Source organism: Phalacrocorax aristotelis, chromosome Z, assembly GCF_949628215.1.
Source record: "Phalacrocorax aristotelis chromosome Z, bGulAri2.1, whole genome shotgun sequence".
In the NCBI taxonomy this organism is placed as follows: Eukaryota; Metazoa; Chordata; class Aves; order Suliformes; family Phalacrocoracidae; genus Phalacrocorax; species Phalacrocorax aristotelis.
The window spans coordinates 37,976,701-38,000,548 of record NC_134311.1 but is presented as its reverse complement, the minus strand read 5'-3'; the positions used below and the strand labels follow the sequence as shown (position 1 = coordinate 38,000,548).

The 23,848-nt window shown below is 37.3% G+C and overlaps 1 protein-coding gene across 3 annotated transcripts in view; it reads right to left on the bottom strand.

Annotated features, from left to right (window-relative positions):
- AGTPBP1 (ATP/GTP binding carboxypeptidase 1) overlaps positions 1 to 23,848 on the bottom strand; it is a 64,955-nt gene that overhangs the window by 10,656 nt on the left and 30,451 nt on the right. The window contains exons 13-27 of one of the 3 annotated variants that reach the window (XR_012657885.1): positions 23,449 to 23,546; positions 22,341 to 22,457; positions 21,009 to 21,718; positions 17,419 to 17,502; positions 17,052 to 17,138; positions 16,811 to 16,959; positions 15,209 to 15,296; positions 14,366 to 14,510; positions 11,788 to 11,941; positions 10,843 to 11,023; positions 9,219 to 9,348; positions 8,721 to 8,852; positions 6,936 to 7,112; positions 3,396 to 3,697; positions 1,736 to 1,893 (exon numbers count right to left, since the gene is read on the bottom strand). Coding sequence is in view for 1 of the 3 variants with exons in the window: in XM_075078310.1 (XP_074934411.1) it covers positions 1,736 to 1,893; positions 6,936 to 7,112; positions 8,721 to 8,852; positions 9,219 to 9,348; positions 10,843 to 11,023; positions 11,788 to 11,941; positions 14,366 to 14,510; positions 15,209 to 15,296; positions 16,811 to 16,959; positions 17,052 to 17,138; positions 17,419 to 17,502; positions 21,009 to 21,718; positions 22,341 to 22,457; positions 23,449 to 23,546 (2,410 nt within the window). In the remaining 2 variants the exon portion in view is untranslated. The remainder of the gene's footprint in view (positions 1 to 1,735; positions 1,894 to 3,395; positions 3,698 to 6,935; positions 7,113 to 8,720; positions 8,853 to 9,218; positions 9,349 to 10,842; positions 11,024 to 11,787; positions 11,942 to 14,365; positions 14,511 to 15,208; positions 15,297 to 16,810; positions 16,960 to 17,051; positions 17,139 to 17,418; positions 17,503 to 21,008; positions 21,719 to 22,340; positions 22,458 to 23,448; positions 23,547 to 23,848) is intronic. The other 2 variants (XR_012657886.1, XM_075078310.1) reach the window with 2 other exon arrangements.

Sequence of the window (23,848 nt, the reverse complement as noted above, 5' to 3'; positions counted from 1 at the left end):
ATGTTAGAAGGCTGGCTCTCACCCTTTTTTATCCCATCCTGATACTAAAGTGTTGCTGACGTGTCTTTAGCGCTCTGGCAGATACTATGGGGAGTGACTCATGTATGACATTCCCCATTTCAACAGGTGCTGTTTTAAGGCCACTCCATCATGAGTAACATTAACAAACTGAGAAATCCAGCACATATTTTTTTTCCAAAGCACAATGACTAACTACCTGTGAACTGGGATGCTGACTTTCTCCAGAGAGACAATATAAAATACAGATTCTGTATCTGAGGCAGCTATTAATATAAAATTATGTGGCAATCTGGGGCTGTTTTTCAATGCCACCCTGATATTAATTACTCAAAACCACATCTTGATTCAAAATGCTGTAACTGAGGTTTAGTATTTCAAAGAATCACAGAATCATAGAATGTCCTGAGTTGGAAGGACCCACAAGGACCATCAAGCCCAACTCCTGCCCCTGTACAGGACAACCCCAAATTTACACCATCTCTCTGACGATGTCCTGAATAGCATCAGGCTTGGTGCCATCACTACCTCCCTAGGTAGTGTTCCAGTGCTCCACCACGCTCTTGGGTGAAGAACCTTTTCCTAATACCCAACCTAAACCTCCCCTGGCACATCTTCCTGCCATTCCCTCGGGTCCTGTCATTGGTCACCAGAAAGAAGAGATCAGCACCTGCCCCTCCTCCTCCCTTTGTGAGGAAGCTGTAGACCGCCATTAGGTCTCCCCTCAGTCTCCTCTTCTCCAGCTTGAACATCCAAGTGACTTTAGCCACTTCTCATATGGCTTCCCCTCTAAACCCTTCACCAATTTTGTGGCCCTCCTCTGGACACTCTCTAGTAGCTTTATACCCTTAATGTACTGTGGCGCCCACAACTGCACACAGCACTCGAGGTGAGGCCGCACCAGTGCAGAGCAGAGCGGGACAATCCCCTCCCGCACCTGGCTGCAATGCAGCGCTTGATGCACCCCAGGACATGGCTGGCCCTCTTGGCTGCCAGGGCATGCTGTTGGCTCACGTTCAACTTGCCATTGACCAGAACCCCCAGGTCCCTCTCTGCAGAGCTGCTCTCCAGCCTCTCGTTCCCCAGTCTGTGTGTACATCTAGGGTTGCCACGCCCCAGGTGTAATATCCAGCACTTGCCGTTCTTAAACATGATACAGTTAGTGATTGCCCAGCTCTCCAGTCCGTCCAGATCCCTCTGCAGGACCTCTCTGCCCTTGAAAGTGTCAACAGCTCCTCCCAGTTTTGTGTCATTGGCAAACTTGATTAATATGCTTTCAAGTCCTGCATCCAAGTCATTAACAAAGAGATTAAAGACTACCGGCCCTAAGATGGAACTGTGGAACCCTACCAGTGACTGGCCAGCAGCCTGATGTAACCCCATTTACTATGACCCTTTGAGCCTCACCCAACAGCCAATTGCTCACCCACTGCATTACCTGTTTATCCAGCTGTGTGCTGGACATTTTGTCCAGGAGGATACTGTGAGAGACAGTATCAAAAGCTTTACTGAAATCCAAAAAGATCACAATGACTGGCTTTCCTTGGTCAACTAGATGAGTGACCTTGTCATAGAAGGAAATCAAGAAGGAAAGGTAGAAATATAGAAAGATAGAAATCATAGAAGGAAATCAACATTTTTGAGAGAATCTTTACATCACTTGAGAAACTGGAATTTTTGCTGAAAAAACTAAGTAAATATAATAAATGTGTAGTACCTTGTCACTTTACAGCTTGACTCAATCAGTTCATTTTCAATATCCAGGTTAGAAGGCCGATTGTATTCCAAAGGTGAGGCCATTCTTTTTAAACGCAGTAAGCCAACACAGAACTTTGCTCCCATCTCCTCCAGTTCTCTTGTCCCTATCTGCAGTCCCTAATTTAAAAATAAGATTTAAAAATACAAAATAGGTACATGCAGATGGTTCCACACATACTGCAGAACTACTATTTAAAACACATTCATTATTTTATTTGATACATTCTCTTGCTCTGAAGACAGAACAAATAAGAACTGTAGAGTAAACACTCAGCAAGAGTATCGGAGAAAATTCAGAGAATAACTACATGATTCCACTAAGGCTGAATAGACATTTCTGGACAAATCCACATTTCTTTGGAGCTTTCTAGTCTATACTTCTAGCACATCGATATTAACAGGACTTTACACAGTGGCATTGGAAGAGAGATGGAGATCATATCTAAGTTTACAATTACAAATTATTTTTAAAACCTCAGACAAAACTTATAAAAACAAATTTTAAATACTAAGATTTCAAATACAAGATTCTTCAACAGAAGTTCCATCAGAATTAAAAAAAACATGAGTAAAATAACATTGTAGCTCTGATCAAGTTCATTGCTACGTTCTGATACATAAATAAGACTAAGGCAACAGTTACCCCTTGACATAAGCATCTCTTCCCCTCCTATAAATCAGAGGCTACATGTGTTAATTCTGAAAGCATTTATTCACACATTTATTAACTAAAACCAACAAACAAAGTATCAAAAGCCATACCTGTTTTCTAACTCGAATTATATACCAAGGCATTTTCCCCTGCAAAGAGTATTTAGGAGGTAGAACTTGCATAATATTCTCCAAGTTTACATATGTGATAAAGCCTCCCATCAGATAATTCCACACTTTTAATTTAGCCAGCAGTGCAGTATGCAGGGACAGAACCTCTGACCTCAGCTACTTTATGAAAAGAGAAAGGTATTCCAGAGTAACCCTCGACAATTATGAAATTGGTTACTACTGACTGTTTATCCACTGAAAAATTCAATGTCACAACCCAGCTCAGTCTCCCCTTTTGCAACTTCTGTATCTCAGGAGAATTTAATATTACTTTAGTTTGGATCTTCTAAATCTCTTAAGGTAAAGGGTAGTTAAAAAGGAGCTTTGACAAAACAAGCAGGGAAGCAGAAGAACCAGGAATTGGTGGTAAGCTAAGTCATTAAGTAGGAAAATACATGAAGCAAGAAGAATGGAGTATGAAATTTTTTACCAAAAGCTAAAACACACACGCAGAGGCTTTGTGTATGTTGCCACATGAACCCCATATTTTAAAATGTGGGATTTAAAAGAAAGTGTTGTGATGCTCCAGAAATGGTACAGTCCACACATTCTTCATGTACTTCTGTTTTGAACATACACACACTCAATAAATGGAAAGTTTGATTTTATTTTTCTTGCGAGTTCTTCTTTTTTCCTCGGCAATCTTCATAAACAAGGTGCTTTTTAGTAACAAGAAAGCTAAAGCTGTATTCACTATTCTAAACAGTGCCATACTCCAGCCAAATGGTACAGAAACCTGTTAGCAGTGAATAAGAGTTGCGTATTTGAGTATTATTCTTAACAGTAATACTACTTACCTCTTTTATAATGCTTTTGTGCTGTAGGTTTCAAAGCACTTTATTAATAAAGGAAGAATTATCCTCACTTTACTGATGGAGAAATGGAGGCAGAGAGGGTTGAAGCCATTTGCACAGTGTCTCACAGCATGTCACTGACCCCGCTGGGAACAGAAATCAGTTCTCCTCACTCCCAGTGCAGTACCTTATCCACAGAGGCCAATTTTTTGTTTTTGTTTTGTGTTTGTTTGCACGTCAGTAACATTCGAAGACCCCAATCATACCTGGGGCTCCACTACGCTAATCACAGGAAGACACAGTCCCTGCCCCAAAGAGATTAAAATAACATTAAGGACAAGAGGCAACAAGTATGCAGAAGAGGAAGGAGAAAGGTAACAGTAATCTCACTGTTACACATTACTAACGTGCACAACTTGATGGTTCAGAAACTTTTCTGGTCATTGTCTACATCTGTTGCTGAAGAAGTTATCGTTAGTTGGCAGATTCCTTATAGACAGTATAATAGGAGTGGCTCTAAGTTGAAAAAGGACAAGAGTATGGTATGAAAGAAGGTGCAAAGAAATTGTTAGAAAGATAAATAGCGTGTGCATGTTCCGTGGCTGCTATTTTCAGCCCAGCAGAAAGAGGATATAACTAAAGAGAGACCTAAATGGATGAGATTGGAGCTGGCTAAATGTGAAACGCCTGATGATAAAGTTTGAACTTAGTATACTGAAGGGTCTACATACTTGCAGTAAAAGCCCATGCCAATGTCTAGATTTGCTTCTGTCATTTCTTTAAATCATAATGGAGAATGCAATTCCACAATAGCTGCCAAATACCAATTCTCCCATCAGCCAAATCTCTTGATTTCCATGAAACAAATGGTACAAAGTCTGTTTCAGGAAATAATAATAAACAGATGCCCTAACTAAGGGAACTGAGGTCATGGTCAATTTCACTGAAGCTTTGATTACACTCCTCTTCTTGATCTTCTAATCATCCTCAACTGTTGTTCTAGTACCTTTAAATGTGGCCTCTTGAAGTTCCTTAAGTGTTACAAGTATTGCTTTTAAACACAAGCCACCCGAAAGTAGCTGCTTTGCTTTTTAAAAAAAAAAAACAACAAAAATGCACTGAATTTCATTCCCTTTTCTTTACATTTTATACAACTGTCTGTCTTCAAGACTAAAATCTTAGATGGCTGGTTGAAGACTTCCTTACTACGCACGTCACGGAAGTACCTTCACATGAACAGAATAGTGTCTCAGTAACAAATTTTGCTACCTGAAAGCAACGATGTAAAATGAAGGCACAATGGACTGTGGCCACAAGATAAGAAGAACATTCTTGTAATATGTACTTGATAAACTGAAAACAACCATACTAAGATTTGGAGAAGTCAGTTGGACAGTAAAACATCATTCTTCTGCTTTCTTATTCAGAAAAGGCTACAAAGATGTGATCATTTTTGTGAACTCAAAATCTGGACACTGAAATATCACGGTAACTGACAAAGTTTTTTGACTGAATCCTTATCACCTGAAGTCTTCTTTCTATGTGCATCATAAAATTTCCAGGTAACAAAATCTTTTTTATTAACTTAAAAGTCCCAAAGTTATTAAACTCCAGTCAGGAAGGGATTCACTTTAATTATCCTCCATAGTAGATCCTGGAGCGTCTTTTCACCTGAACATTTGCTCTTCAATATCTTGAATTGCAGATGACTGAGCAGTATTTGCAGCACTAATTCTCAACATACTACAAAGACCTCACACAAGCAGTTCAAACAAGATTGCTTCCACAGATAACTCTGTCACCAGGGATCGTAAATTCAGGTAAGAATTGCTAACTTCAGTTCAACAGCTTCTGGGTGGAAATAGACTAGCATCACCATTATCTGAGTAAAATTTAAAAAAAAACAAGAAGAGAAATTATCCAGCTTTGGCACTCCACCAAAAAAAAAAAAAAAAGAAAAAAGGAAAAGACTGAGCCTTTTCATCTCTTTCTTATTGGAGAAATATTGCTCTTTTCTTGTTCTGTTATGTTGCCTTGGCCTTTTAGACACGTTTTCTTAAAAAGTTTGAGCATTATTATAGTGAAGAAAAAACAAAGAATCTTCCAAGGATGACTAAAGACCTCACAAGCTGTTTTATTCCAAATAAAATGAATGACAGAACCGCAATTTGATCTCATCAGCTAGTTTATATTATAAAATGAATGCTCTTCGCTTTTGAATAAATGAGTTTTTTCCACAGAATTCAGCCACTTTTTTCCTCCTTTAGTGAAGAAGGGCTTTGCAGGTTAAGCATCTTGAAAGTTTGTCCACAAAGAATCTTCAATTTGGTCTTCTTAAGAATTTTCTGTACCAGCACTTCTAAAGCCATGGATGTTAACATTTGCAAGAATATTCAGGAAGTTTCAAAATAAGCAAGTTGGATGAGTTATCATTTTTTAAATCTCCATAACGATGTCAGCTGAGGAATAATGGAATATTCTGACAATAGCAGGAATGCTTCTGCTGTTAACTGACAAAATTCACCCATTCATTTAGTAGTTACAGACTTACTGAAATTCCTGCAAAAGTATCTCTCTTCTTTCTGCCTAAGGAGGTAAGCATGGGTGTTGGAGCATACATTAATACCTTGTTCCAAAATCCCTTTTTTTTTTTTTTGTTCCTACTCTCCACCCTTCATCCCAACCTTCGGATCCTTTTTTTGTCAAGCACCTTATTTCAGGCTTACGGTCATTTTCTTGATTAGCATTCCTAAGCTCTATTTTCAAGCAGAGGAAACTGACTTCTTCCGTGAATGTTCATTTTAAAAACTTGCTTCAATTTGTAGCTAAATTTAACCCAGTAACAGAAGTTGAAGATCAGATGTTAGTGTGGTGGTTCTCCTTTTTTTTTTCCTACAAATATTTTATACAGAGTAAGTTTTCTACTAGTGAGAAACTATGAATGCATTTTGTTTTCAAATATCCAGCCCTGTTAACCCTTCTGAAGGACACAAATTGAAAACCAGTTTTAAGTCAAGGAGTCAAACAACTATGGTTAGTTCAGAGATGTGTCATTTGTAGTTCTGATAACCTGATATGAAAGCCTGTTTCTGGAGCTACACAGGAAAATTCTGTAAGGGACATGACTAAATATCTGTTGAAGAACCTCGAATTGCCATGGTGAAGCCTGAAATTGCCATGTGTAAAGGAGTTTTTTATTCTAGTATTGGCATTTATTATTACCCCATTTTAATAATCTACTGGAAAGATCAGTTCTGATTTTTTTGAATACATGCATACATATGTGTTACAGCCATAATTTAATGTTAATCGTGTGAAAACAGCCAATAAGCATAACATCCGGGGGGGGTGTTAAGTGCCAGATGAAGACTGTTATGCAATCTATAATATTGTAAAGTTATGTAATTTCACTAACATTAGTGTACACAGAGAACGAGTTTTAGAAGTTTAAAGCAAACAAGCAAGTGGAGTTATAGAACAAGATACCAATGCAAAATGAAGAAATTACAAAGCAAGGACAGTTTAACCGATATATTTTCTTACCTTATATTTGCCCTGGTCACATCCACATAAGGTGCTTTCCATTGTGTAGCTCCTTTGTACTCCTATCTCTCTCCAGACAACAACTCGTGCTGTTGATTCCTTGGACTTTTCTACTACAAAGCTGCAGCTGCCCATGCAGAATGCTGGGGCAGTTTGGCTCAGGATCTTGGGGAGTGCCTGCAGGACAGCAGTTTGAAAAAGACAGTGATTATTTCATTTCACTTATGGAAGCAGGAGGGAGAGGAATATTCAATCACATACTGTTGTCAGAAAATTTTGCTGTAATCTGAATTAAAAGAACAAGAATGGAAACGTTTCTCCACCTTGAGTTTTCAAAACCTAGTGTATTCAAGTGACAACAGGTTTGCCATTTCCTACTTATTAAAATGCTCTTTTTCCAATTCAATCGCTAAAATTAAGTGTTAGTCATGTGGATAAGAATCAGGATACAAAAGAATTCTTCAGGTGATCACCATCTCCTCCTAAAACACTGAGCTAACTTTGCTCAAATTAAGTGTACTACATACCCCATATAATTAATTTAATTTAGTTTCAGACTTTCAGCAATCTAATTTGCAGACCTAACACAGGCAGTATTTTATTAATACATAAAATTCATTCATACTCAAAGCACTGGGTGCATATTTAACTTCAAGAATATGAATCAAACTTCAATATAACTATTTACATGACAGTTTTGGAAAAAGACAAGAAACAGTTATGCAAATGTATGTATTTTACTAATGCTAAATGACTACATTCTTTCCACGTTTTATTTGTATTAGTTAAACCAAAACATGTGACAACTTTGAATTTACTATTTCGGTAGGACGTATACCATTATTAGTATAAACTTGCACAAACATTTCAGTGCATCTTTTTTAAACCAAAAGGCTTTTTCCCACAACTCTTATTGACTATTCTCTTTTGTGTGCTATGGTAGTACAGGCAGAAGTGACAAAACCCCATATAAATGTGTTGGGCAGCAGACACGAATGGCATCGGACTCAGCATCCAGGAAATCACAGAAGAAAATCAAGGAGCAGCACAAATTTATTTATTTTTTTTTTTAAGAGAGGGAGAGTTGAGAAAAAAAAATTCTGAAAGCATCTGCACTCATTAACTCTCACAGATAAATAACAAGCATTTTAATGTGCATTCACACACTTTTCAAGCTTAACTCTTCATCTCCTTGAAAAAACAGTGTTTGGACACATTAGGTTGCACAGATTTGCAGCTGCCACAAGACGGCAGTGGAGTTACACAGAAGAAACAGGTAATGTGTAATTCTTCAACTCTTTTCGAAGTGTTGAAAGCTTATACAATGCAGTAGATGTTGTCTGTCTGAGCTTATTACATATATGTATTAGGGGCATGTGCCTTAACTACACATCTTTGTAAGCAGAACCTTGCCTATTTCTGTACACAAAAAGGAGTATTTCTCACAGCAATTCAGTATTTTTATTTTCTTGTTGCTAGAATATTGTCTGCCATGCACGTAAGTACACACTTTAATGGTAACATTGAACAAAAGAAGCACATATTGGTACAAAGACCCCAAAAAATAAAGCACTCTAATAACACTAAATTCTTAGCTGTATTAGTGTACAACATTTAAAGCTCTCAAAATACTTTGAAGTACACTCACGATCTAAAAAGACATCATTCTAAATAAGTCCGCTTATGCTATAAAATCACTATGTGCACAGAATAATATTAGGAAGTTATTTGAAAAGTATAGTCCAAACTCATGCCAATCAAAAAAGGTACAAACGTCAAACTTACCCTGTAACCAGGGTCCTCCATCAGGTCACAAGAGGCAGCGTTAACATTTGTGTGCCACATTGTCTCTTTGATGCTGCAGCCATACATAAATACATTCTTTTTACGAGAGTGACCATGATAATCGCAGTAGACCTACAACAAATCATTTGGCAAAATAAAGCCAAGGTATATGGAATTAACATTTTATAAAAGTAACTGAAGGACAAATAAAAATTTTTATTTGTACTGTTGAAAATTCCAAAGAATTAGGAAACTCAACTCCTTATATAATTAACTTGTGCATTAAGACAAAAAACGTAGGATTCTTCTAAGGAAGGTTTAACTTTCTACCCTAGCAAAGGAAATTGATTTAGATCTAAAGGCTTGCAGAAGACCAGTTCTCCAAATTGAATTTAAGCGTGACACAGTTTACAAGACTGTATTAACGTGTTTACTTTACAGACTTGCTACATAGACAAGGTTAAAAGGATTCAGAATTGCTTACGCACACATACTCACCAAAGGTAAACGTTTTATAGCAGCCAGATATTGCAGTAACCCTTTAGCATGGTAAATAGTGGGATGCAGATCTGGATTTGGATTTTGCCACTGCCTGTTTAAATCTTCTCCACTTAAAGAGCAACGGTGGCTATTGTGGGGGGGTGGAAAAACGCATGATGTAGTCTGTATTATCATACTTTTACATAAGCCTCCCCCCCACCTCGAGTTTTCCTCATCACCACTGCTTCTTTGGAAGGAGTCTGGTAAGAAACAAACTTCAGTTTTCTAACATGCCAAATAATAGAAGTGTTTGGGATTTTTTAAGGTACGTTACAGAAAACCTAAAAATAAATTAGAAGTAGCTTCTTATATGGAGTCAATTGTAACCTTGCTGATTTGTGGTTGAAACTGAAGGCTTGCGATTCTATTCAAATGCTAGTTCAAAATAAGTAGTTTCAAATACATGGTCTGTTTACAGTTTGGCATCTTGACTTCTGTAATACAAAGACTAATGTCAACCAGAAATCTAAGACTTGAAACATGAAGTTGTTAGGAGACAAGTAGCTGTGAGAAAAACAAGAAAGGAAAAAAAAACTAACCAAAAAATGGAGTGAATAAATAAAGATCATCTCTCTATTTAGTCAACTATCAGCAAGATCTTTTAAACGTGCAGAAATTCATGTTCATGCAGTCATCTTCAGTACATTTGCCTTTAGATTTTTGTCTGCTAGGACACATTTCTTAATTGTCCCTATATTAAACTTTCACTTATATTCTGAATGTTTTAATTCCAGTTGTTCTGCTATATACGTGCTTTTACATATATAAAGACAGGGTTCTACTCAAATCCGTAATTTGTTTGATTTTTATTATTTTGTTCACAGAGCCTTTTAAAATACTACCCATAACTCGGCAAAAAGGGACTGTAGATTCACCATACCGAAATCTCTTATTTCATACCAATTCCCTGTAACCAAGTCAGCACAGACTGCTGAATGCTTACTCATAGCAGTATCAAAGGGTTCTGAAAAATCCCTTAAGTTTATTAAGAAAACTGGAAGTGAAATAATTACTAATAATAACTTAAATCAGGATACTCTCTTACCCTTTCTCCTGCACACCCGTTAGCCTTCCCCCTTTCAATAGCATTTGACAACAGCCAATTCCACAACATCCTTCTAAAAACTATAATAAAAAGATAAGAACTACACATAAAGCTTTCTTAGATACGACTGTTCTTTTTCATGAGAACTACAAACTTGTTTAGCTTTTCCTAAAAGCAGCTGTGTTCTCATATATACGCTCTATATACCTATGAAGACTGTAGTTCAGAAAGACAATTAAAATGCCATGTCACAGAAAATAGAAATTATTATCATCCATGAACAACTGAAAATGGAACAACGCATCTACCTTTAAAAAGCAAAAAAATTGGAAAAGTCCTAGCGATTTTCTGAATGTTTTTTTTTCACACCAAGGATTGCATTTGTACGTTTCCAGGATTAGTTTAGGTTTGTTTCGGGTTTTTTTTTTGGGGGGGTGGGTTTGTTTTGGTTTTTTTTTTGTGGGTGTTTTTTTTAACATCATAGATGTAAAGACTTAGTAGTACAGGTTACATAATTGTGAGCAAACTTATGCTTACTTTCCGCTGATGACACCATCTGGATTAAGCATGGGAATAATTTTGAAAATATAAGATTCTCGTAAACATTGGGCACTTGGATTATTGCTCATAAGGTATTCCAGTGTTCCCTTCATAACCCAGCTTGCATTAGTCTCTCCAGGATGTACACGAGCAGACAGGAAAACATAAGGCCGATTCCCTAAAAGAAGTGTGCATAGAAGTTGCAAAATATGATTCAAGCCAAGTAAACAGTTTGTTAATTGAAAAACAGGCAATAGCCAGCTTCACTTATTACAAATTACAAAATACAGTATTTGGGAGTTGAGTATTACTGCGTATCAGTATTATTGATAAAGCTTGCTAGAATATTGTTATAAGGACTGCTAATTACAGAACTCTCACAATGGAGCTTTAAAATCAACCAGACAATTTTACAGCCACAACTAGTTTGAGCTGGCAATTATGATATGATGACTTTCATGGCTTTTTTTTTTTTCCAATAGCCAGGAAAAATACTGGGGTGGAAGAACTGTCAGGCTGTTCCATTATGACAGGAAGGCTGTCATAACTAAATCGCAGTAGCTTAGATATTGGCCTTATGAAAGACTTTTTGCCAAGCAAATAACCTGAGCAATTGGAGAAAAACTCAGAAGTCAGGTATTCTTTTCCAAGAAATGTTGTGTGCTAAATGTAACATACAAAAATATTAATATATTTTAAATCAGTTGCTAGATATATATACTCTTATATATCCAGATTTAAATATCCTTATTTGACTACCACAAATTAATGCTATTAAATACAAAGCAAATTCTGAATAGTGACACTTCTTAATCTCATTAAATTCATTAACTTCATTTTACATTGCTAGTTTACAATGCACAACAGTTAATACTAAATATTTTTCACAAAGAGCTAGTTTTACATTATTTTCAGTTTATAAGAAAGAAAACTCATACTTACTGAACTGACAGATATGTTCATAGTAATTGGATTCTGGCATGGCTGTAATAGTGACTAAGGGACAACTGTTGCCAGCCAGGGTCTCACAGAGAACATCTTGTCGAAAATATATCTGTTGAGGGTTGTGCAAAGATTCCAGCTTCTGAAGATGCATCTTCATCCCAAAAATAAGGAAAAAATACTTCAAAGCTTCTGCAGTCATGTATCACAGCATATTCGACAGGTACTACTTAATCAATCTTTCATTTTGTTGTTCTAAACAATGTTTCCATCACCATTTTGACCATGAAATACCATTCTCTACATCTCTGACTGAACACTTTTTATAAAGCCTGTTTCTCCAACTGCTTTGAAGAAGATGGAAGGCACAGAGATTACATTACTTTCTACCAGATGATACTGTAAACCCTTACAGGTATGTGGAAGGTAAGAACCTCTGCTTCATTAAGGTTATCTGATCAGGGACCTTGTCAGTGCAAAAAATGATAGCAAGTAAAGGGAGATGCAGTAAACAGAACAGAGGGAAATCATTCTGGTAGATGAGACAGAACAAAAACAATGGCAAAGACCAAAGTCTACAGTCTCTAACTGATGGGCCATTAAGAATCTACAGGCAAAGCTTTGGACAGGACCACCTGAGGGACAAGGAGGAAACAAGATGAACATGAGGATTTGGGATATTCAAGGAGGACCTGTGGGACTATACAAAGCTTATGTACCTGATCCCTACAGTTTGCCCTTTGCTATCTCACTGTGTAGCCTCCCTCACACTCTATCCTGTGCATGCAAGTGCTGTGTGGACCAGGTGCAACTAACAAGAGAGGTGTGAGTGGATTTGGAGTCAGCAACTGGAGTGAACAAGGGTCTAAGCATCAGTAGTTCGAGACGCCACACCTCTTGGGACCATCTCTGTGGGCACCACAGGCTTTGTCTCCAAAGTGCCAGCTACTGTTGGGATTGAAGCAAGCAGTCTTGATGCCAGTAGCTGGAGCTCTAGGCAGTGTAGGCACCCTTCAGTCTGTGGTGTCAACAACAGAATCAAGAAGGGGGGTCTCAGTGCCAGCTACTGGACTTGGTAAGCATCTTGGTGTCCAGCCACTGGGGTAAGAACAGTGTGTGTCCCAAAAAACAGCTAGTGGGTGATAAGGGTGGATGAAGCAAGGGCGGTGTCTCAGTGCCAGCACCTAGAGTAGGAACATGAGTTATGAGACCATGTGCCTGGTGCCAGCTCCTGGGGGCAAGTGGCAAGCATACGCGCCTTCCCCAAAGCTAGTGTGCATGGCACAGTGCATGTGCCATTTGCTAGCAACCTTCAAGGCGGACTACCCAGTGAGTATGAGGCCCAAGACCGAGGCAGGGGTATTGGGTGGGCAGACAGTCCATTCTGGCATCTGGGGGGAACCACAAGTGCAGAGTTCCTGCAAGATAAGCATGCGAGTCCACAAATCTGATGGCTTGTGAGCATCAGGCTGGACTAGCCTGCAAGTTGGAGGCCTGCACAGCAGGTAAGAGATCGGGATCCAGGCAGGGGTACAGCACAGATGGGCCATGCCAGTCATCCACCAATGTGGGTATGCTTGTGATTCTAGAGAGTGTGTGGGTGTGTACTTTTACTAGCGAACAGCAATCCTTACCAGCTGGAGAGATGGGAAGAGACTCAGGTGTCTGTAGATATCTTTTAAGCAAGCCCTGGTAGTGTTACCCACAGGTGCTCTTGGATGCAGCACCTTGTCTGTGCCAGTCTGTGTAGCCAGCCGTGCTGGGGTGGAGGGATAGGGGATTGCGCAAGTGTGTGTGTGTGTGTTCATCTCTCCCACCCTTTTTGGGATACACTCAAACTTGCTAGTGGCTGAACATACAAGCAAACAGGAAAGCAGCAGCCACATCCGTCAGCCTGGAACAGAGACCCCCAGGTCCCTTGGCTGGGCTCCAGCAGCCAGCCAGGTGGAACCACCAGACCCCAGAGCTGTTGGATGTTATAAGCAGCGGCTTATAACATCCCTTAACAGGTACTTCTTCCAAAAGCAAGTACAGCTTACTAAAAGGCTTCATTCAGCGCTGTTCCACACTGGCTACTGAATCCCCAAGTTCACTTTTATAGCTGTGACAGAAGCAACCAACAGACATTCTAGCCAAGACTTTTGCTTAGTACTAAAAGCTTCACAACACTTATTTAGCCAATTCATTATCCTAAAACGGTCTCTAATTACCTTAAACATAGTAACTTGAATAGGTCAGTTATAAAGAGGTATATGTAGAACAGCAAGGTATGAGACATTTGACACAAACACAAATACTTCATCCAATTAGCACATTTCCAGTCAATTATGAATTATGATTCCCAGAAAACCCATTTAGCCTGCAAGTAAGTATCAATTTTGTTTTTCCAGGGACTGTTCTTTAGAACAACCTACATTCTTCACCAATCTAAACACTGCTGTCTTATGAAAATTATTCCTTTCGAGGAACATTTGAACTTTATAAAAAGAAAGAAGAAGAATTCACTCATGAACACTTATGTTTCATTTTGTCCAAAAGTAGAAATATTTATCTATGTAACAGATCATAATCTTCTCACCTTTAAAGTTGAGTATGTATATGGATAATGGTAAGCAAAGTAGCAGACATCATCTTTATGCTGGAAAGTCACTGTGAACGTAATTGTATAGTAAGATTTTCCTTTCTGTCCTCCAGCAGCAATTGAACTTCTTGAAAAGTGATTCCTAAGAGTAAAATGAAGGTAATAAACATATTAGAATAATTTTTTTTCATATCATTGATTATTCCTGAACACATATTCTAAGAGCCAGGAAGATTTTTAGTGATGGTAATCATCCTCCGTGTACATCCAGGTTAAATACACTGATACCCACCATCTGTAAAGACACTTTATTATAGCAGTGATACACATTCATTCATATGGGGAAAAGGCAAGTAAACAAAACCAAGTAACAAAACAAAACAAAACGAAGCAGCAAACAGTTGTCAAACACGAAGTGTAATGCATGGATATTCTGTACCATCTCATCCTGTGTTCCAGGACTGATCTACAATGATTGAACAATAGAATACAGGCACCTAATCACAAGCACCACATGATCAGTATTACTGGAAGTTACTATTAAGACTTCAAGTCAGTATGCATATATACATTCCAATAAAAGCTCCTCTGGAATAGTATGACATTTCTGACAAAAGTATAAAAGATAAACAGCTTAAATACTGGCAGCATGCTAACAAAATCATATATATTTTGATCACTTCTGTTACTCTTCATAGTAACTCAAGAAGGAAACTCTGTTCACAACAGAACTACTAAAATAGAATTATCAGACTCAGAAGCAAATATTTCTCCTCAAAAATTGTACCTCATACTAATCTTCAGTGTAAGATTGGCTGTATGTTTGATTGGTGTACTTACTTATAGTAACAAATATCTGTCCCAACACGAGTCCAACACGGTCGAGAATTTAATGCTTCTTGAACAGAATACATGAGGGGCTGCATACCTTAAGAAAAAATGCATCTCACTTTAATGTTTAACATTCAACATCAAGATCTTAGCAGTAGCGGACCACATCAACACTTACGTGAGTCTCCAAACTACCTGTACTCATTTACTATCATAGAGCCTACTTGCATGAATGCCTGGGTATTGTACACTCTTTCAACCAGGTGACAAAAGATTCTTTACCCTCTCCCCTCATCATGTCCTAATTTTCAGAAAACAACGAATTAAAGAAAAAAATGAATCAGACCTATGGAAGACCAAAATGAAATGTTTAAATGAAAGCTGTGGTTCGCATGAATGGTAATCTACAAGTCGTCTTGGGTCTCACACCATCCAACTCACCATTACGAAAAGACTTCAAAGAGAATACAAAGCAAATTACAATATCATCCATTCACCTAGATTAGCTGGAAAATAACTGACGTTGCAGGACAAATTTTTTTTTTTTTTTTTTCAAAGTTCATGTTTTTTGGAGTGTATACTTAAGTTGAATACTTAATATGAAGTTAGAATAGAAAATAATACATATTAATTGAACGTTATTAACTAGTTAGAAAATTAGCCAAATACACTGACCAATTCAGGCAGTGTACTTAAAAAAAAAAGTAACTATCATACTTGCATAAGTATATGCAAATATGAGTTAAGATATAAAGTAACTGACAAAGATTAGTAAATAACTTGAAATCATCTTATTACTGGTCAAACTACCTGGTATGCTTGGATTCAACAGTGTGAATTGTACAGTTATGACAAAGAAGAATACTATATTACTCTGTCCCAAGGGTTTGAGGTTGGGGCAGGGAGAGGGGAGCTCCTCCTCCTCCTCCTCCAAAGATTCATTTCAGAAAAACCACCAGGAAAAAAAAACCCTCACTAAACAAATGCTTTTAAGCTGAATGGCACCACCCTCCCACCCCAGACAAGTGGAAGAAACGCATCTTCACTAAGCCAGTACCTTTTGGACGAGGTACAAGCAGCAAACACAACTCACTGGAGACTGCAAGGGTCACCTATGAAGCCCAGCATTTCAAAGACAACTTACTTTTCCCTCTCAAGTATGTGCCTCTCTTCCCACCAATAAGACAAAAACTGTGTAAGAATTTCTCCGCTTACTTTCCCATTTGAAAATATACCTCTATTCAGAAAGGGATTAATGATGACAGCTGTCATTCTTTTTGCACCCGTGTAGATCAACAGGCTTTGGTGTTGTCCCACCCAGATGCTCTTAGGACAAACTGTAGCTGCAGAAACCAGTAAATTTATTCTGCTTTGGCCTCGCTTACAACAAAACTTCATTTTAAAAACTGAGAGCCCATGTTTTAAGATACCTTTTTTTCTTTTTAATTGAAACTTGTCAAAAAATTTTCTAGTAATACTGTTAAAAAAGAATCTGATCTGACACCATGAATATACTACTGATCCCAGGACAGGGGGAAGAAAAAAGCTGAGCTGTCTAGAAAAGGTATTTTTCTACATATTTCTTCTCAAAGCATGGGAAATGTATCTTACCATAGTTAAACTGACTGTTTGACTTTTCACAGTTGATGATGTTAAACCGGTAACCAATGCCAGTTTTCATTCCACTGACTTCAAAGTAAAACCATTGATGGTAATGATTGCTATTTATATCCGAGTTCAGAATTAGATCATACTCGTTTCTAAAGATTAAAAAAAAAAACAAATCAATCTTTTTTTTAAGAAGCAAAAGTAAAAGGCCTTATGTGTGAAAAGAAGAGTTGAAATATCTTACTTTCTTATCTGAATAACTTTGCGCAGGTTTCCAGATTCGAATTTTGAATTAAACTTCAAAACATCTGCTTCCTCTGGTACTGAAGAACTGTGAGTAGAAAAAGAAGAGACAACAAAATGAATATAACAAATTTAACTAAAACAAACTCACTAAGTTTATTTTAGCCCTCACTTTAGTAATTCAGAAATTATGAACCTTCCTCTAAATACAGCCTGGATAGCAGAAACAGTGTTACATCAGATGAAACATTCATTGAAGTCTGTCATAATAGCAGTACTGCTTTAAGTATCTCAAATCGTATCACAGAAAAAGTAGAATGGGCTTAGAGTATTTGCTGAATATTCTTTTCAGAAGGGTAAAAACTCACCTCAAATTATCAAGGTCATACACAACTCTGTCTATAATGTCATTTGGATGAATCAGTCTTTCAATATCTTGAGAGATTTTTGTCCTAAAATAAAAAGCAGAATTCTCATTTAAACTGTTGCATACTATTTCCAATTACAAAGGAGGAATTACCTCATACAATGACAAAAACTAACAAAAGTTGACATGAAGACAGCAGCACAGATTTTCAGAGAGACCTCAGCCTCCCCCGTATTTATGTGCACAAACTGTAAGTGTACTTAAGTTTAAACACCTGCATTCACAGCTGACTGAGTCCAATATTTGTATGTGAGGGAGCTGAGTTTTCATGCAGACAACCCACTGGGTTTTATCTTATGGAAAAAAAAATGCACCATTTCATACTTTATATATATACTTTATATATATAGAAGCAGGAATTACTCAAACACTACTTGTTAATGTTTTAATCCAGGACAGCACTTGCTAACATTAGTAATTTACATGAGTCCTACCGTAACCAAAATTAAAGAGTTTTAGAGTAGGTCGTGCAGTGAGTGTGTTAGTGCACTAGCTTTTCACCTCTGGAGATTTAGGTTCATTTATCGACTACGTAACAAATAAGAATGAATTTGGTGATGTCAGCCAAATGTCAGGTGTATGTTTATCCAGATCATAAAACCATTGCACAACTGGCAGTATCTAGGTCCTGGTCTGGAAAAGTAAGTATGTGTTGCAGTTCAAGAATGAAATATAGTGGCAGAGCTGTGTGGAAAAGCTTGCACAGCACCTGCAATAAGAAGAAAAGGAGGCAGATTAACAATGAAGAATACAGGAACAGAGTGGTAAAGTATGTTCAGGCTGGGCACTCTCCATTTACTTAAAATAGATATTGTTAACAAATGAGAAAAAGAAGGTAAGTGCGCAACTCTAGCGCCTCTTATTAAATTAAAACTAACTGAAAACAAAAACAAGTCACAAGTCCAGTGCACTGACAAAATTGTAAAAAGGCTGACCCACCACAATTTATCTATTCAGATTCAGCTCAGGGCAGAACTGTAGATTTTTGATCTTACACTTTATCTTACACAACTCCTTAGATCAACAGAAGCCTTAGCTCTAAAAGGCCACAATATCTCCCATCATCACAGGATTTTTGCCAAAACAATATCCATTAATGAATATCAGGCATTCAAATACCATAGCGATAACCAAATTAGACAAAATGAAAGATGACATGGTATTCAGATGTACACAGAAAGGAGGAGTAGTAGTGGATGATTTCAGGTTCCCAAAAAATCAAGAGGAAGAGAGAAACTGTTTTAAGATAATTAAAGTAAAACAATATAAATACAACATCGTTGGTGCGGAGCTCTGTATTTATAGGTCAGTTCTCTGTGGATCCCAATTTACCTGATGATCACTTCTAAGTGGCAGATGACTAGAAAATGCTAAAGTGATTAGAAAATACTAAAGTGTGCACCAAAAAACAAGCTAAAATTTTAAGGAATGGAAAAAAGTAGGAATTTAAACCCAAATTTACAGGATATTGAATTATATCATAATTTTCTTCCCTAAATGGTAGAATAGAAAACACTAATTCTCAATTACATTTTTCCAAACAATAATAATTTGGTGAGAGATTTGGTGAAAATTACATGTTACTAAATATAAAACAAAAAGCAAAAGCACTCCAAAGCACAAAATCAAAAAGGTCTCCTGGCACCTTGCAAGACTAAAAAAAAAACTCCCCCAAAACTCCACATGACATTTGCCTAATAAAAGCAAAAAAACAAAACAAAACAAAAAAATCCATTAACTCTCCACCTCAGCCCCCTGTAACATTTTCTTAAATTACAAGGATGGATTATGGCAACCATTTGTTTTGTAAAGACGACTTAGGTGATGAGCAGTGACTGCTTACATTAAGGAGAACATAAATCCCACTGAATGCCAAAGGAGTTCAGACACAGCTTTGTAGAAGACTTAAAAGCTTCTCCATGTCCCTTCCCAAACTAATTTTCACCACCTTCCTATAAACTATAAATTCCTAAAAAGATTAAGCCCTTTTTAAACAAGTTTGTTACGTTGCAGTAATATGACTGAGTCATTTGTAGAAAACTGAATGCTTAGAACAGTATACCTTAAAAAGGTGATGCAGGATTTTTGATTTAAGTTTAGCAATGTTACCTGCTATTTCATTCTTGTTTCACACAAGACCTAAAAAAGTTACTTTCAACACAGAAATTCAATAAAATTAAAAACTTTTAAAGCTAAAATAAAATATATTCTAGAATTACTTTCATGGTTTAGAAATCAGCTTTAGGTGAAACTACACATAACCAACATGGTATGTTAAATGTCAGAGTTAATACAGTGCTTTACATCCAAGAAGAACAAGCACTGGAATGACAAATTTTACCTGACTTCACTCAATTTTACTCAGGAAAATCAGAATTATTAAGTACTACGAAAACATACATGAAGATTTGCAAGATTTTCATATAATGAGGTCTTAGGTGATTTCTGACTCACAAGTATCTTCCTTCTAAATCAGATGAATCTATCTAAAAAAATAAGCTTATAGGGAAGATTAGTCTCTCAACACTGAACCCTGCTTTCTAGTAATGGTATATTCATTACGTCACTACTGTTTCAACACTCGGTCATTTCACTAGAAAGATCACTCTTTTGCAACACGTGAAGCGGCTGAAGGATTTTAATTATACAACCTAGAGACACTTAATCTCTTAATTATCTTAATAACTAAATGTAAGTATGACGAGCCTATGAAGCTGGTTAAAGCTACAAGTATAAAGCCGAAAGCATTCCATCTCACAATTAAGCAAGTGGCAAGGTCTTACACCTGCTATTACATGTTCTGCCAACACACTCATTTGTCACATCACCCTTCATCATCTTCTACTATCTCTCAGTGAAGAAATAAACGCGCATGTTTATGCATTGGTTTGTTTTATTTTTAATTCTGTGTTTATTGGGTATCACTCTGCAGGACCTAACAAACTGCATTCTCGGCATTTGTTACCTCTAAATTCTGTTATACTGCAAACACTGAAAAGAAACACTTAAGTGTATTAATTTCATTTTTCCCACTACGCTGTCTTGAAAGATAGCTTTGCTAGCACAGCCAAGAGAATAGTTCAAGTATCTTTAAACTATTAACTGGCCTACCTACCTTTGCTAAGACCTGAAGAGAGTATCCAGGTGGGGTTTGTTTGTTTGTTGGGTTATTTTGTAGGTTGTTTTGGTTTTAGGTTTTTCTGTTGGTGGTGGGGGGGTTTTTTGTTTTTGTTGTTTTATTTTTGTTTTGTTTATTTTACAAACTACAAGATTTAGATGTGGGACAGTGGGAAGACAGAAAGGGAGACTATAAATTAAACTCAGTATATCAAACTTAATTACAGAATCAGATTGCATTCTTGTTTATGGCTCTGCATTGATCAACGCCTACTCATCTACCTGCAAACTGCTTTTCACAGAAAATAGTTTTAGATGCCAAAGTAAACTTGTATGTGTGCCCATTAATCTCATCATAAAGATTATTTCTCAAGGGAATTAAAACAACAACAAAAAAGGAGTACAGTAGCTCACCTCTGCACCCCATACGGCCTTTCCAGAATCGGCTCCTTAAACGGCGGTGGAATATGGCCAAAATAATCTGGATAGGCCACTTCTGAATATTCAGGAATAGATTTTGTGTTTTTTACCATTTCAATATAAAGATCACAGTCATGAACTGGTGATACATCAGAAACCTCAAGCATGACTTGTTCTCCTGATGAACTAGATTTGGAATCCTCCTCCTCCGAATCCACTCCAGCACAGCAGAGTTTTCCCAGCTGGACAGATGATCCTTCGAAGAGGCTACTACCACAGGGTGAAACATGTTCGCAAGGTTTACTACAAGGAAGTGTGGTAAGGCTAGTTTTGCTTTCCTTCTTTATTACACACCCTGTACCATAATACTGATCATTTTTTGCACTGTTCTGCAGACTGATTCTGTCCAAGCCTTTCACAATTTCTTGGCTTAGACACTGGCATGATGGAAGCAGGTTTCTTTGATCATTTTGCTGATGTAAACTACTGTCTTTGATACTATCTTTCTTTGGTAGTTCCAGAACGGCTGGCCTCCTGTTGTATTCTTCTGTCAACAAAGGATTGCTCTCCTTCAAAGCAACTCCTTTTGTTGACTGGTCTGCTTCAGCAGAGTGCTCCTCTCCTGCTGTAGGAACAACAATAGGTCCACCCAGATTTGCATCAGGTACAAAAGGCTTTGGTTCCTGGGAAACTAAGTCACATTCCTTAAAAAATAAAAGTGAAAAAAGAATAAAAAGGCTTATTGAAAAAATGAAAACAGTTCCTAAAGTTTCATTATATTAGAAACCTCTCTCTTTCATTTTATGTTTTGCAATAGTCCAAAATAAGCATAATTTAAAAGATTACAGTTATTAGGTTTTAAACTTACATAAAGATAGTGATGAAGTTTCAGCTTTTACAAGAAGAAAGTGTCAAAGCAATAAATAAGTAGTTCATCAGTAACAGATTATCAGGTCAATGCGACTCCCCAGATACTTTAACCAACTACTTTAAAGAGGTACACAGCATTTAAGGCAATCCCTAATGCAATGAATCTTTGTCAGAAATCTCACGTCTCTTACTGTTTTACTTTCTACTGTGTGCAATAATCAGACATCAGAAAACAGTTTTCCCTTATATCTGCCCACAGTCCCCTTCTCAGTAAGATTAAAGCAATCCATAACATTTAACCAAATAACTCACTATATAGCACTCTCATATGTAGCTCTAGAACTGCACACTCTCATTTTTTGGCTAGAGGAACTATCCACCCAAAAAAGAATGCTGAAGTTTATTGCAGAGTCAGCCCATCATTACAAGGAATGCAATGGGAATCACACACTTTACCTGAAAGTTTTCTGAAAGTTCTGGGAAAAATTGCTCATACATTTTCAGTTCTTCTATGGGTCTTCCCAATTCCTGTCTAGGTTTCAGTTTATTAATATCAGTCTCAATATCATCATTCTGAAAGAACACCAGAACAAATCAACCTTGCATCCAGAATGAACGAACTTTTAAAATAATTACATTCACCTTTTACTTCTGACACAGCCATGCTTTAAAAACTGAATATCACTATTAAAACTAGCTGAACTGCGCCTTTCACCACATAGGTTTAAGCAGCTCAGTTTTATTAGTATGCCAAAGCCTCAGTTTCAACAGAATTATTACAAACATCTCGATTTTCCTGCGTTCATCCAAGTGTATTATGCACAGATATGAGACCACACTTCACATGAGATCTGGGCATAATCCAAGTATTGCAACCTGGAATGTGGAGATTTCCTCTGACTGCAGTGACAAACAAATAACTCCTTCTATGGAAAATACTCCCTTCAATAGGGCTAATGAGAGCCTTGAAAAAAATTTGTCATTCCAATCTGTGGACAGACAATTCAATTAACTCCTGAATATTTGTAACATAAAAATACGGAATAAGGCAGTTCTGACCACATGTCCTTCCATGTCCTGACTGGCAGCTGCAGTGCAGAACAAGACCTTCCCAAAGTGGGAGGTCTGATATCTACCTCTACAGTTGGCAGAACCTCAAAAGTTACCTTGTTGAAACACTGACCTAGTCAATCCCAGTCCAGAATGATGGAAGAAGTTAGAGCAGCTCCCACACACTGAGCACCATAGGTGGGAAGAGAGGGCTGAGAGAAACACAAGTTGGGAACAGAATACTGCTGAAAGAATTTGCAGTTCTGCTCCACTGTACTCTGGACAAATCATGTGCAAAGCAAACAGGTTTTGATAAAAATCTTGAGGCAACAAAGTTTGGTATTTTCAAGCAGTACCTACCTTCCTTAAATTTCAGGAGCTTCTCAGTCTTAGAAATCACCCTGAAAACCTCTTAGAAGTCCTTTTAACACTTAAACATATGGCTGCATATATGGTTCAAGCAACTTAAACTGCTGTGCCTGATTTCTGCCTGCTAATTTTGTCTCATACGAACCTTAAAATGTTGGTCCTTGTCATCATCATTTTCGGTTTCAATTTCTGATTCTGTTTCAGCATCATCGTTATCATCACTTTCATCTACTACATCATCCACTATGATACAAAAAAGTTTTGTAAGGCAGATTATACCTTTAATCCAATACATACACTAAAAAAGTTTGTGTTCTGAGTTTGTTTTCCTTTTTACTTATCACCTGAAAAAATTGTGAAAACCAACTAGTAAACACTGGTTACTACTACCAGATATACAAAACAAAATGCCTGTTTGACAATACTGCAGACTCAATTTATTACATTTCCATCCAGTTTTAAGTCAAAACAAAGATCTCTGGTTTAAACAACACAAAATAAAACCAAAAACCACCCAACACCTCTACCCCCTAAAAAATCCCAGC